This window comes from Entelurus aequoreus, linkage group LG11 (genome assembly GCF_033978785.1).
Source record: "Entelurus aequoreus isolate RoL-2023_Sb linkage group LG11, RoL_Eaeq_v1.1, whole genome shotgun sequence".
Taxonomy (NCBI): domain Eukaryota; kingdom Metazoa; phylum Chordata; class Actinopteri; order Syngnathiformes; family Syngnathidae; genus Entelurus; species Entelurus aequoreus.
In genome coordinates, this window is record NC_084741.1 from 20588490 (window position 1) to 20603489 (window position 15000).

General features: G+C 40.4%; 1 protein-coding gene across 5 annotated transcripts in view; it reads right to left on the minus strand.

Annotated features, from left to right (window-relative positions):
• The window catches only part of znf385d (zinc finger protein 385D), a 528085-nt gene that overhangs the window by 272699 nt on the left and 240386 nt on the right, over nt 1-15000 (minus strand). Inside the window, exon 1 of one of the 5 annotated variants that reach the window (XM_062062666.1) lies at nt 1-131. This exon is cut by the window's left edge and continues 4 nt beyond it. The exons of the other annotated variants lie outside the window; for them this stretch is intronic. Within the exon in view, the coding sequence (XP_061918650.1) occupies nt 1-18 (18 nt within the window). The 5' untranslated portion in view covers nt 19-131. Of the gene's footprint in view, nt 132-15000 lie in introns of those variants that run through there. 5 annotated transcript variants of the gene reach the window in all.

Here is a 15000-nt window from a genome sequence, read left to right on the forward strand (position 1 = left end):
GAAAATGCTTCCCTCCATCGTTCCTCTGCTTCACTCCCTGTCAGTGAGTGTGTGTCTCCAGCATGGCTCATACACTCCTCAAGCGTGTGTGTGTGTGAGTGTGTGTGTGTTCCCTCCGCCGCCAATCTTCAGTCTGCAAGAGGATCTGTTTCTCTGCCTCCCTTTTGCATCTCTCTCTCTCTTTCCCCCCCTACATTCCCTTGCTCGTCCCCTCCCCTCCTCTTCAGCCTCCTCCCCCTCCTCGCTCTCCAAAGTGTCTATCTCCATTTTCCAGCCTCTCCTCTCCCGGGAGGTTTCTCATCTTTGTTTTATGTGTCAACCAAGCACTCTCGTTGCTGCGCCTCGTACACCTTCTCATTTCATCTCCTTCCTCTCCTCTCCAAACTTGTTTCCCTCTTCGTGTCATCTCCTCCGGTCGCGTTCCTCACGCTCACAAGGCGCTCGCACATCACAGGCGGACATTTCAATTAGGGCCTGATCTACTAAAGCTTTGCATGTACTAAAGCGCGTGCAAACATGATAGCTAAACGTGTGCAGCAGAATAAGGCGTGCAATCTTTATTGATATGCAAAATATACTCTGATCATTAAAATGCACACAAAACAACCGTTTTAGAAGCACTATCCATCCATTCATCCATCTTTTCCCGCCTTTTTTAAGTCAGGTCGCGGATGGCAGCAACCAAAGCAAAGAAGCCCAGATTTTCAGTAGGTGTTTGTCAGGTTCAAACACTGATGACATCTATTAAACAAGACAAGAAGCAAGGAATTAAACAGAGACAGAATTCAATTCAGCTCAATTGAGGAGAAACGCATAGACACTGTACCCACGCTCTGACGAAAGATTGTACGCCTCCTCTTTTATTTGGACTTTCCCTGATTACATGGCAACAGCTGTTTCTAAGGGAGGGGGGTCATAAACAGCCATCGCCTTTGGTTACAAAACATCCATCCATCCATCCATTTTCTAGCACTTGTCCCTTTTGGGGTCACGGGGGGTGCAGGAGCCTATCTCAGCTGCATTCGGGTACACCCTGGACAAGTCGCCACCTCATCGCAGGGCCAACACAAATAGTCAGACAACATCCACACTCACATTCACACACTAGGGCCAATTTAGTGTTGCCAATCAACCTATCCCCAGGTGCATGTTTTTGGAGGTGGGAGGAAGCCGGAGTACCCGGAGGGAACCCACGCAGTCACAGGGAGAACATGCAAACTCCACACAGAAAGATCCCGAGCCCGACATTAAACTCAAACAGTTCAAAGAAAAGTTTGTAAAACAGTTCAAAGAAAATTTGCCTGGAGGGAAGTCAGGCCCTGCCTTCTCTCCACTTTGTAGATCTCGGGTAAAGAAAAAATATTCCTGTGGATTACAATAAATCAAAGAAACCGACACCCTCATGTCGCTCCCCATCCTACACAGTGGAGTTTTACAAGCCTTTTGCTTGGTAGGATCAAAGACAGCTTTTGTCCTCTGGCAGGGCGAGCTGAACTCAATGTAACACAAAGTTTTGTGATAACTTAGATACAATTATTCTGACAGTGTTGGTGACGAACCCCAAGTTGCAGAGATGGCAGGCTTGTTGTAGGAAAACATGATTTTAATGTCCAAAAGAAAACGCAGGAAAACCGGAATCAGGAACTAGGAACCAGGAAACAGGCAAACTCGGGACAGCAAACAGGAACCAGCAAACAGGATACAAGAGACGAGGAACCAGGAGACAACAAACCGCAAACTGCTAACAGCATACAGGATACAGCAAACAGGAACCAGGAAACAGCTAACAATACTCCAGCCCTGACTGGAGGGCGAGGCAGGTATAAATAGTGGCCTAATTGGCAATTGCCACGAGGTGTGCCCGACTGCCAATCAGGGACAGGTGAGGGAAACAAGCGCTCAGGGAGACGTGCAGGAAAAGGAACCAAAATACACAGAGAAAAACCTGAACATAACCAAACAGATATTTCCCTCTCCCCAGCAACTTCGTTCAGTTCTTCCCGGGGGATCCCAAGGTGTTCCCAGGCCAGTCCCCCCCAACATGTCCTGGGTCAGAAATAAAAAATATTCGACACATCGTCTATTCGGCAACATCCTTTTATAATTTCAAAGCTACTGGATAAGTTAAGGGGCTGATTAAACAAATTAAATCGATGCGTTTTGGTGGCATTTAACGTGTTTTCCGAACTATAAAGCACACCGGGACATAAGCCGCATCCACTAAATTCCATCCATCCATCTATTTTCTACCGCTTGTCCCTTTCGGGGTGGCTGGAGTCTATCTCAGATAACTTGGGGCGGAAGATGGGGTACACCCTGGACAAGTCGCCACCTCATCACAGGGCCAACACAGATAGACAGACAACATTCACACACTAGGGCCAATCAACCTATCCCCAGGTGCATGTCTTTGGAGGTGGGAGGAAGCCGGAGTACCCGGAGGGAACCCACGCAGTCACGGGGAGAACATGCAAACTCCACGCAGAAAGATCCCAAGCCCGGGATCGAACCCATGACCTTCGTATTGTGAGGCACACGCACTAATCCCTCTCACACCGTGCTGCCCTCCACTAAATTTTAGAAGAAAAAAATATGTTTCCATATATTAGCCACACCGGACTATAAGTCGCAGGTATATACGTTGTTGGAAGGAGTTATTTACGCAGAAAGATTTTGTAAATGTTTATTTACATACCTTAATTGTGTCCAAGCGTAACACGGCAAAGTTGGAACTGCTGCTAAACACATTTTAAGGTATTCCACACTAGTGTTGTCCCGATACCAATATTTACCAAAATGTATTACGATACTTTGATACTTTTCTAAATAATGGGAACCACAAAAAATTGCATTATTAGCTTTATTTTAACAAAAAATCTTAGGGTACGTTAAACATATGTTTCTTATTGCAGTTAAGTCATTAAATAAAATAGTGAACATACAAGACAACTAGTCTTTTATTAGTAAGTAAACAAACAAAGGCTCCTAATTTAACTGCTGACATATGCAGTAACATATTGTGTCATTTATCATTGTATTATTTTGTCAACATTATGAGGGACAAGTGGTAGAAAATGAATTATTAATCTACTTGTTCATTTACTGTTAATATCTGCTCACTTTCCCCTTTAACATGTTCTATCTACACTTCTGTTAAAATGTAATAATCACTTATTCTTCTGTTGTCGATCCAATACCAAGTACAAACCCCGTTTCCATATGAGTTGGGAAATTGAGTTAGATGTAAATATAAACGGAATACAATGATTTGCAAATCATTTTCAACCCATATTCAGTTGAACATGCTACAAAGACAACATATTTGATGTTCAAACTGATAAACATTTTTTTTTTGCAAATAATCATTAACTTTAGAATTTGATGCCAGCAACACGTGACAAAGAAGTTGGGAAAGGTGGCAACAAATACTGATAAAGTTGAGGAATGCTCATCAAACACTTATTTGGAACATCCCACAGGTGAACAGGCAAATTGGGAAGAGATGGGTGCCAAGATTGGGTACAAAAGTAGATTCCATGAAATGCTCAGTCATTCACAAACAAGGATGGGGCGAGGGTCACCACTTTGTCAACAAATGTGTGAGCAAATTGTTGAACAGTTTAAGAAAAACCTTTCTCAACCAGCTATTGCAAGGAATTTAGGGATTTCACCATCTACGGTCTATAATATCATCAAAGGGTTCAGAGAATCTGGAGAAATCACTGCACGTAAGCAGCTAAGCCCGTGACCTTCGATCCCTCAGGCTGTACTGCATCAACAAGCGACATCAGTGTGTAAAGGATATCACCACATGGGCTCAGGAACACTTCAGAAACCCACTGTCAGTAACTACAGTTGGTCGCTACATCTGTAAGTGCAAGTTAAAACTCTCCTATGCAAGGTGAAAACCGTTGATCAACAACACCCAGAAACGCCGTCGGCTTCGCTGGGCCTGAGCTCATCTAAGATGAACTGATACAAAGTGGAAAAGTGTTCTGTGGTCTGACGAGTCCACATTTCAAATTTGTTTTTGGAAACTGTGGACGTCGTGTCCTCCGGACCAAAGAGGAAAAGAACCATCCGGATTGTTATAGGCGCAAAGTTGAAAAGCCAGCATGTGTGATGGTATGGGGGTGTATTAGTGCCCAAGAAATGGGTAACTTACACATCTGTGAAGGCGCCATTAATGCTGAAAGGTACATACAGGTTTTGGAGCAACATATGTTGCCATCCAAGCAACGTTACCATGGACGCCCCTGCTTATTTCAGCAAGACAATGCCAAGCCACGTGTTACATCAACGTGGCTTCATAGTAACTGGCCTGCCTGTAGTCCAGACCTGTCTCCCATTGAAAATGTGTGGAGCATTATGAAGCCTAAAATACCACAACGGAGACCCCCGGACTGTTGAACAACTTAAGCTGTACATCAAGCAAGAATGGGAAAGAATTCCACCTGAGAAGCTTCAAAAATGTGTCTCCTCAGTTCCCAAACGTTTACTGAGTGTTGTTAAAAGGAAAGGCCATGTAACACAGTGGTGAACATGCCCTTTCCCAACTACTTTGGCACGTGTTGCAGCCATGAAATTTTAAGTAATTATTAATTGCAAAAAAAAAAAAAGTTTATGAGTTTGAACATCAACATATCTTGTCTTTGTAGTGCAATCATTTGAATATGGGTTGAAAAGGATTTGCAAATCATTGTATTCCGTTTATATTTACATCTAACACAATTTCCCAACTCATATGGAAACGGGGTTCTTAGTTACAGGATCATACATTGGTCATATTCAAAGTTCTCATGTGTCCAGGGACGTAGTTCCTCACTTTATAAACATAATATAAACTTTAAAAAACGAAAGAAGATTTTGTGATGCTAAAAAAGATTGATGTAATCATAGTAGTATCGACTAGATACGCCCCTGTACTTGGTATCATTACAGTGGATGTCAGGTGTAGATCCACCAATGGCGTTTGTTTACATTGTGACGCCGGTGAGCTACGGTGTGTAGTGAAGCATGTTTAGCTATTCTTCGTCCTGCAGGGATGATAATAACTTATAAACTTACTTTATTTGTCGCCATGGAGGCGAGGATTAGTGATTTAGAAGTAGCTACAACACGGCAGACTGCGGATGGACTTTAGACATCGACGGGGGACGGGGGGGCGGTGGGATCAGTACTTTTTAGAGGTGGTATAGTACCGAAACTGATTCATTAGTATCGCGGTACTATACTAATACCGGTATACCGTACAACCCTATTCCACACCTGACTGCCATTTGCCGGTTAAGTGGATACTGTCACGGCGCGGACTCGAACCCGCTTCCTTCCTGCAACTGAGTGTCACAGTTCCTCCTCTGGCTGCTCGCCCGGGCACGCTCACGCTGAGCGCAGCACGCCCACGCAGCGACAAGCCTGCAGACAATCTGCAATCCGCACACCTGGGACGGATGAGGGCGAGCTGGATAAAAGACCAGTGGACCCAAGGATCCATGCGGGAACTTAGTTTACCTCTCTGTATACCATAAGCCTTATGCTCTTTCCCTCCATGTTCTGACGTCAATCAATCAATCAATGTTTATTTATGTAGCCCTAAATCACAAGTGTCTCAAAGGGCTGCACAAGCCACAACGAAATCCACGGTACAGAGCCCACATAAGGGCAAGGAATAACTCACAACCCCAATGGGACGTCGATGTGAATGACTATGAGAAACCTTATGAAACCATATGACCGCAGTGCCTTCCCGAGTCTCCACCTTTGTTATCTCCCGTTGTTTCCCCCGGGTTTTGGACTGCCTTCCTCGATCCTCGACCCTCGCCTGGACACGGACTCTGACGCCTCTCTCTCACCCTGGATCTTCTGCCTGCCCCATGGACTGCCTTTCCTGCCTTGTTCCTTCTCCTCGTTTCAACATTTGGTAAGACTCAACAGCTAATTATTCATACACATAGTCGTCCACCATACACCCCTTCTGGATATTAGTTCACAGTCCATTTCCGTAGTTATTATTATTATTGTTTCATTATTATATATGTTGTGATATATATAATAAAATACATAGAGCTAGACCGCCCCCTCGTGTCTTTGCCGTCATCTCCCCTCTGTAAACCATAACAGATACTGCACGCCCCAAATTCGTCACGTTTCATGTGTCAGGTAAACCCGCCACAAATGGTGTTTTTGGTGGAAACACAGGAGGAATTTTATTTACCCGAGTAAACGGGAAAGTTGCTGTTAAAGTTCCTGCCTACAGTGATATTTCACAGGACATCTCCTCGCTAGGCCAGCCAGTGCAGCTGAGAAAATCTCCTACTCCCCGACACCTTAATAGCTCGCCCTGCAGGCCGAGTTGACAGCTGGGGCTTTTATACAGGAGCTGGATGCGTCGCGCTCTCAAATCTCATTCGGAGGACCCGGGTTCAAGATCAGAAGTAGACTGGACCGAGCGGGTTCCATTAATACCCACCATATAAATAGATATACAGTGTTGACATCAGTCAATCACAGGGCCGGCCCGTGGCATAGGCCGTATAGGCAAATGCTAAGGGCGCCGTCCATTAGCATTAGCATTTTTGTATTATTTCTAAATACAAAAAATAATCCCACGTTAATTAAAATGCAAAGTAAAGCCTATTTAATAGAAATATTATTTGTTACAACATTACTAGACTGGCCTGCCTGTAGTCCAGACCTGTCTCCCATTGAAAATGTGTGGTGCATTATGAAGCCTAAAATACCACAACGGAGACCCCCGGACTGTTGAACAACTTAAGATGTACATCAAGCAAGAATGGGAAAGAATTCCACCTGAAAAGCTACAAAAATTGTTCTCCTCAGTTCCCAAACGTTTACTGAGTGTTGATAAAAGGAAAGGCCATGTAATACAGTGGTAAAAATGCCCCGATGTGTTTTTATTTACGAATTACACAACGTGCCAACTTCACTGGTTTTGGGTTTTGTACAAAATATAATAAATAAGGATTTATAATCTAACCGTAGCCCTAGAATGGTAAATATAATCAAATAGTGAGGTGCCCAAAGAAAAAATATTTTTTTCTTCACGTTCAGTTCATCAAATCCTAAAATTTCCGTCAGCTTCGTTACGGCGAGTTCATAATAGCAACGCCACCCGTTCCTGCCAAATACCTCACCCAGGTGTTAATTGTTAGTCAAGGTGGTCAGCGCCCATCCCCCGCCAATAACGTCCACAAGGACAAGGCTGGAAGGATCGCTCCACTCAGCAGGTGCCGGCTAATCGTCTACAAATGCGTCTAAATGACCATGTGGATCATTCTAGAAGCACTCAGCTCCCTGTTTGGATTTCACAGCCCGTAACGTCACTGGTTTGACTCCATCGCAGCGCCGTCATCCATCATGTTCACTGGCCCTAGACGGCCGTTTCCCCAGGAAAAAAAAAAAGGAAAAAAGCTCAACTTTTCTCTAGCTGCTTAGCATCAAGAGCACAGCTGCTTATTTCCCTGCGGAGTCGCTGCAGACCCAAACAAGGAGGAAGACAAGTCAAGACGGGAATCAGCAGGTGGCCGAGGAATGAAAAGTGAAATCATGTCAATGTCGCTCTTTGTGCTGCCCCCAAGTGGCCAAAAGAATCATTCCATGTAATTCCACCTCATTTCAGTCAAAACAAACTACATATCCAATGCAATTTGCATCGAGGCCACTAGGGGCAGTACTGAGCATATTGTGATGTTGCTTCTAGCTTTAAGCCTAAATGTTGACGTCCGCTATGCTTTATTTCATCAAGGTTAGCTGAGTAAAAAACATTTAATACGACATGTTCTTGTACGTTCCTACGATACGTTCTTAAAATACGTTCCTCCAGCACATTCTTACGATATGTTCTTGCGACACATTCTTACCACACGTTCTTACGATATGTTGCTTTGACACTTTCATACGACAAGTTCTTAGGATACGTTTTTTTGATACATTCTCATAATACATGCTTATAATACGTTATTTTAATCTTTTTATAGGACACATTCTTAAGACACTTTCTTACAACATATTCTTTGAATATCTCTGTACGATACATACATTCTTACGATATGTGTAACGACATATTTTTATGATAAGACATTCTTATGATACATGCTGGCAATACTTTCTTACGACACATTTTGTGGATATTTTATTGGGATACGTTCATACAACATGTTCTTACGACATTTTCTTACCACATGTTCTTACGATACGTCTTTACAACACATTCTTATTCTACATTCGTACGATACCATTTTGTTATACGTCCTTACGATACCTTCTTACAAATATTCTTATCATACAATACATTGTCACAAAACATTGTTACTTCGAGTTCTAATGATACATCCTTACGACATGTTACTGTGACACGTTCTTACGATACCTTCTTTTGACTGTTCTTGTGCTACATTCTTATGCTACCTTCTTACGATACGTTCTTTTAATCTTTTTACAGGACACATTCTTACGACACGTTCTTACAACATATTCTTTGAAAATCTCTGTACGATACATACATTGTTACGATATGTGTAACAACATATTTTTATGATAAGACATTCTTATGATACATGCTTGCAATACTTTCTTACGATAAATGTTTTGGATATTTTATTGGGATACGTTCTTATGACATGTTCTTATGATACGTTTTTACAACACATTCTTATTCTACATTCGTACGATACCATTTTGTTATACGTCCTTACGATACCTTCTGACAATGTATTCTTATCATACAATACATTGTCACAAAACATTGTTACATCAAGTTCTAATGATACATCCTTACGACATGTTACTGTGACACGTTCTTACTATACCTTCTTTTGACTGTTCTTACGATATGTTCTTATGCTACTTTCTTATGATACGTTCTTTTAATCTTTTTATAGGACACATTCTTACGACACTTTCTTACAACATATTATTTGAATATCTCTGTACGATACATACATTCTTACGATATATGCTAACGACATATTTTTATGATACTCTCTTAAGACATTCTTATAATACATGCTTGCAATACTTTCTTAACTTCTTACGACACATTTTTAGGATATTTTATTGGGATACGTTCTTACGATATGTTTTTACAATACATTCTTATTTTACATTCATACGATATAATTTTGCTATACGTCCTTACGATACCTTCTTACAAAATATTCTTATAATACCATTGTCAAAAAACATTGTTACATCAAGTTCTAATGATACATCCTTAAGACATGTTCCTGTGACACATTCTTACGATACATTCTTTTGACATGTTCTTACAGTACGTTCTTATGCTACATTCTTATGCTACCTTTTATGATACGTTATTTTAGTCTTTTTATAGGACACATTCTTACGACACTTTCTTACAACATATTCTTTGAATACCTCTGTACGATACATACATTATTACGATATGTGCTAACTACATATTTTTATGATACGTTCTTAAGACATTCTTATGATACATGCTTACAATACTTTACCTTCTTCCGACATATTCTTAGGATATTTTATTGGGATACGTTCTTAGGACATGTTCTTACGATACGTTTTTACAACACATTCTTATCCTACATTCATACGATACCATTTTGTTATACGTCCTTACGATACCTTCTTACAATGTATTCTTATAATACAATACATTGTCACAAAACATTGTTACATTAAGTTCTAATGATACATCCTTACGACATGTTCCTGTGACATGCTCTAGCGACACCTTCGTACAATACCTTCTTTTGACTGTTCTTATGCTACATTTTTATGCTACCTTCTTACGATACGTTCTTTTAATCTTTTTATAGGACACATTCTTACAACACTTTCGTACAACATATTCTTTGAATATCTCTGTACGATACATACATTCTTACGATATGTGTAACAACATATTTTTATGATAAGACATTCTTATGATACATGCTTGCAATACTTTCTTCCCACACATTTTTGGGATATTTTATTGGGATACGTTCTTATGACATGTTCTTACGATACGTTTTTACAACACATTCTTATTCTACATTCGCACGATACCATTTTGTTATACATCCTTACGATACCTTCTTACAACATATTCTTATCATACAATACATTGTCACAAAACATTGCTACATCAAGTTCTAATGATACATCCTTACGACATGTTCCTGTGACACGTTCTTACGATACCTTCTTTTGACTGTTCTTATGCTACCTTCTTACGATACGTTCGTTTAATCTTTTTATAGGACACATTCTTACAACACATTCTTTGAATATCTCTGTATGATACATACATTCTTACGATATGTGCTAACGACATATTTTTATGATATGTTCTTAAGACATTCTTATGATACATGCTTGCAATACTTTCTCACGACAAATTTTGTGGATATTTTATTGGGATACGTTCTTATGACATGTTCTTACGACATGTTCTTACGATACGTTTTTACAACACATTCTTATTCTACATTCGTACAATACCATTTTGTTATACGTCCTTACGATACCTTTTTACAATATATTCTTATCTTACAATACATTGTCACAAAACGTTGTCTACATTAGGCCGGATAACTCCTTAGCCTAAGCCCCGTATCAGCCACACTAAACCATTGTTTAAGGTCCACCTCCTTGAGTAATGTTTTACACGGGTAAGTGCGCCGTGTATATCTTGAATCTCCGGCTCTTAGCTTTGTAAGGACTCACCGATCGTTTACAAACTGAGTTCGGAGAGGAAGTGACGGCAGAAAGACCGCGGCCCACATAGGAAGTGACGTCAGAAAGAACGCGCCACAGCCAGCTTCATTACAAGCGGTTTCGTAACAGGAATAATGGAGGCTAGTCATCCAGACATGCCCGTGTTTCTCCTTCTTCTACATGTACAGATGCTTGTGGAAATTACACATGAATACCTTAAGAGAAAGCGATTGCAGCTATTTGGGATACAACACATCCTCAGACGGCAAGATAACTTTCCAATATCCAGGTCAGCTGTGATTCTACTTACAGAAAAACTTTGTCCATTTGTCGAAGGAGAGACAACAAGAATGCAGGCTCCCGTGGATGTGGTAATAAAAAGGTAGTGTGTGCTTTGTATTACCTGGTCGACGAGGAAAGACTACGGAAAACAGTGAATGCTTTTGGACTGGCAAAGCAGACTGTATCAGTTATTGTCCGCCATGTATGTCACGGACTCAACGTCTAGGTCAGTGGTTCTTAACCTGGGTTCGATCGAACCCTAGGGGTTCGGTGAGTCAGCTTCAGGGGTTTGGCGGAGCCTCCGCCGCGGAGGTCAAGACACACCCGACTCATTGTGTAAATAAAAACTTCTCCCTATCGGCGTATTATGGATACCCTCAAACAATGTTCCCTCTAATTTTCCATATGCATGAGCAAACGCAAAAACTCCTTGAGCATTCAGTGGAGCACATGTGAGCACACCTGTCCCAAACCTGACTGAATAAAAAATTAAATGTTTTATTATTATAATCAAATGACAGCTGTCATTTCCATTAGATTATTTTCTAATATAAGTGATTTGGCCCACTTACAATGACAATAACAAAAAATATTGTTTTTCATGAGCTGTGTACTAGTATTGTATGTCTGGGTGGAAAACGAAGAAAAGGAACAGACTTTGCTGTGAAAATAAATAAATAATTTTAATTTATCATGTATCATTTAAAATGACATGAGAGTGGCACTTGCCAAGGTGAAACCTTAAAGTTAGTTTTATTTGCAGACGACACAACTGCTTTCTGTTCAGGAGAGAACACACAGAAGATAATACAAATAATAACAGAAGAAATGAACAAATTAAAAAGATGGTTTGACAAAAACAGACTATCTTTGAATCTCAGTAAAACTAAAATAATGCTATTTGGTAATAGTAGAAAAGAGCATCATACACGAATACAAATAGACGGAGTAGACATCGAAAGGGTAAAAGAAACCAGATTTTTGGGAGTATTAATAGATGATCAAATGAACTGGAAATCTCATATACAAAACATACAACATAAGGTGGCAAAAAACATTTCAATAATGAATAAAGCAAAATACGTCCTGGGCCAAAAATCACTTCATATTCTCTACTGCTCACTAGTGTTACCATATCTGAGTTATTGTGCAGTAATATGGGGAAATAACTACAAATGTGTGCTACATTCGCTAACCGTGTTACAAAAAAGATCAGTTAGAATAATACATAATGTTGGATATAGAGAACATACAAACCCTTTATTTATTGAGTCAAAAATATCAAAGTTCGGTGATTTGGTAAAATTGCAAACAGCTAAAAGGATGTACAAATTAAACTATAACCTGCTACCAAAGAATGTACAACAATTCTTCTCAACTAAAGAGGAGAAATATAACCTTAGAGGAAAAAATAATTTAAAACATTTATATGCACGTACAACACTTAGAACTTTTAGCATATCAGTATGTGGAATTAAATTATGGAATGGATTAAGTAAAGAAGTTAAAAATTGTACTGATATGATCCAGTTTAAGGGGTTGTTCAAAATAATATTGCTTACAAAGTACAAAGAAGAAGAATTATGAGAAATACTTCCAACCTTATTGAAAATAAAGATATTCTTCATCTCAGTATGTTAATAATGACTGAATTAATTAATTACATATTACAAAACTGTTGTGTATACTAATTCATAGATGTTATGTTATTATATAAAAAGGTCAGTAAATGATTCTATATATTAGTAAACGCTTTGAACTGGGAAAGGGGTAGGATTAAATAAGCTTTGCTTCTTCCTACTCCTTTTCGGGCATGATGTAAAATGAAATGATATGAAATTGTGTGATGTATTATACTGTAAGTGTGTTCATGTTCGAAATAAACTAAAGAAAGAAAGAAAGAAAGCACGCATATCTGAACTGGTCTCTCAAAGGCAACAGCAGAAGTCAGACTGATTTGCAGGTGTGTAATTTGTTGTGAGTTCATGCACTGTGTTGGTTTTGTTCTTTGAACAAGGTGATGTTCATGCACGGTTCATTTCGTGCACCATTAAAAAAACATATAACTTTGCCTTGAATTTGAAAAAAAAACTAAATGTATTTTTCACTAAAGAAGGGTTCGGTGAATGCGCATATGAAACTGGTGGGGTTCGGTACCTCCAACAAGGTTAAGAACCACTGGTCTAGGTCCAGAGTATATGAAATCACCAAAAACGAATGGACAATGAAGGTGGAGGCAAAAGAGTGAGGAGTGTCCTGACCAGATATCTAGATCCCGAGTTTGATTGTTGTCAAATGTTCTTTATCACATTGTTTACGTGTCTAATAAAGACTTGATTAATTTGTGATGGCTCAGGTGTGATCACTACAATAGGGCCCCACAGCACACTGGATTCCAGTTAATTGAAATACTGCAACACTGGATATTGTTCAGATAAGTTACATTTAATTTAAAAACGTGCACACAAAGCAACACCGGAAGTGACTATGCGTACTAGGTCGCGTTCCGCCGGCGGACGGAGGGGGGGAGGGGGTCTTAAACACGACATTGTGTGTGTGTGGACAAGGATAAAGTTAGGTGAGATTTACCCTGCTTAGTGTAGACGGGGCCTTAGTAGCAAACATGTTTGCATTATCTTGAACAAGCATGAAATCACATGTTTCTTGTTTTCATTTAAAGGGGAACTGCACTGTTTTGTTTTTTTGTATTTTTACCATCATTCACAATCTTTATATGAGACAGGCACACATATTTCTTTCTTTTTGTGTGCATTTTAAACACACAAAAACAGGTGTTTAACAATGCAGCAAATGGGGTTTAGCCTATTCCACCCCCAAACTGCCAACAATGCTCCATATTAACAAAGCTTTCGCGCCATTATTTTTGTAGGAGCCAACACAACCAACTACTTCTCCGGAATTTTGACACAGCGCTTTTCCGACCGCTGGCCAGTTGTCAGTTAAAGGCCTACTGAAATGACATTTTTGTATTTAAACGGGGATAGCAGATCCATTCTATGTGTCATACTTGATCATTTCACGATATTGCCATATTTTTGCTGAAAGGATTTAGTAGAGAACATCGACGATAAATTTCGCAACTTTTGGTCGCTGATAAAAAAAAAAGCCTTGCCTGTACCGGAAGTAGCGTGACGTCACAGGTTGAAAGGCTCCTCACATTTCCCCATTGTTTACACCAGCAGCGAGAGCGATTCGGACCGAGAAAGCGACGATTACCCCATTCATTTGAGCGAGGATGAAAGATTTGTGGATGAGGAACGTGAGAGTGAAGGACTAGAGTGCAGTGCAGGATGTATCTTTTTCGCTCTGACCGTAACTTAGGTACAAGCTGGCTCATTGGAGTCCACACTTTCTCCTTTTTCTATTGTGGATCACGGATTTGTATTTTAAACCACCTCGGATACTATATCCTCTTGAAAATGAGAGTCTAGAACGCGAAATGGACATTCACAGTGACTTTTATCTCCACGACAATACATCGGTGAAGCACTTTAGCTACGGAGCTAACGTGCTAGCATCGTGCTTAAATGCAGATAGAAACAAAAGAAATAAGCCCCTGACTGGAAGGATAGACAGAAGATCAACAATACTACTATCAGGAGACACCGAACCAAACACTGGACCTGTAACTAAAGTTAAGTTAAGTTAAAGTACCAATGATTGTCACACACACATTAGGTGTGGTGAAATTTGTCCTCTGCATTTGACCCATCCCCTTGATCACCCCCTGGGAGGTGAGGGGAGCAGTGGGCAGCAGCGGTGCCGCGCCCGGGAATCATTTTGGTGATTTAACCCCCAATTCCAACCCTTGATGCTAACTACACGGTTAATGCTGTGCCGCCTGTCGAAGCCTAGCAATGCTGTTGCTAACAACGCCATTGAAGCTAACTTAGCTACGGGACCTCGTCAGAGCTATGATAAAAACATTAGCGCTCCACCTACGCCAGCCCTCATCTGCTCATCAACACCCGGGCTCACCTGCGTTCCAGCGATCGA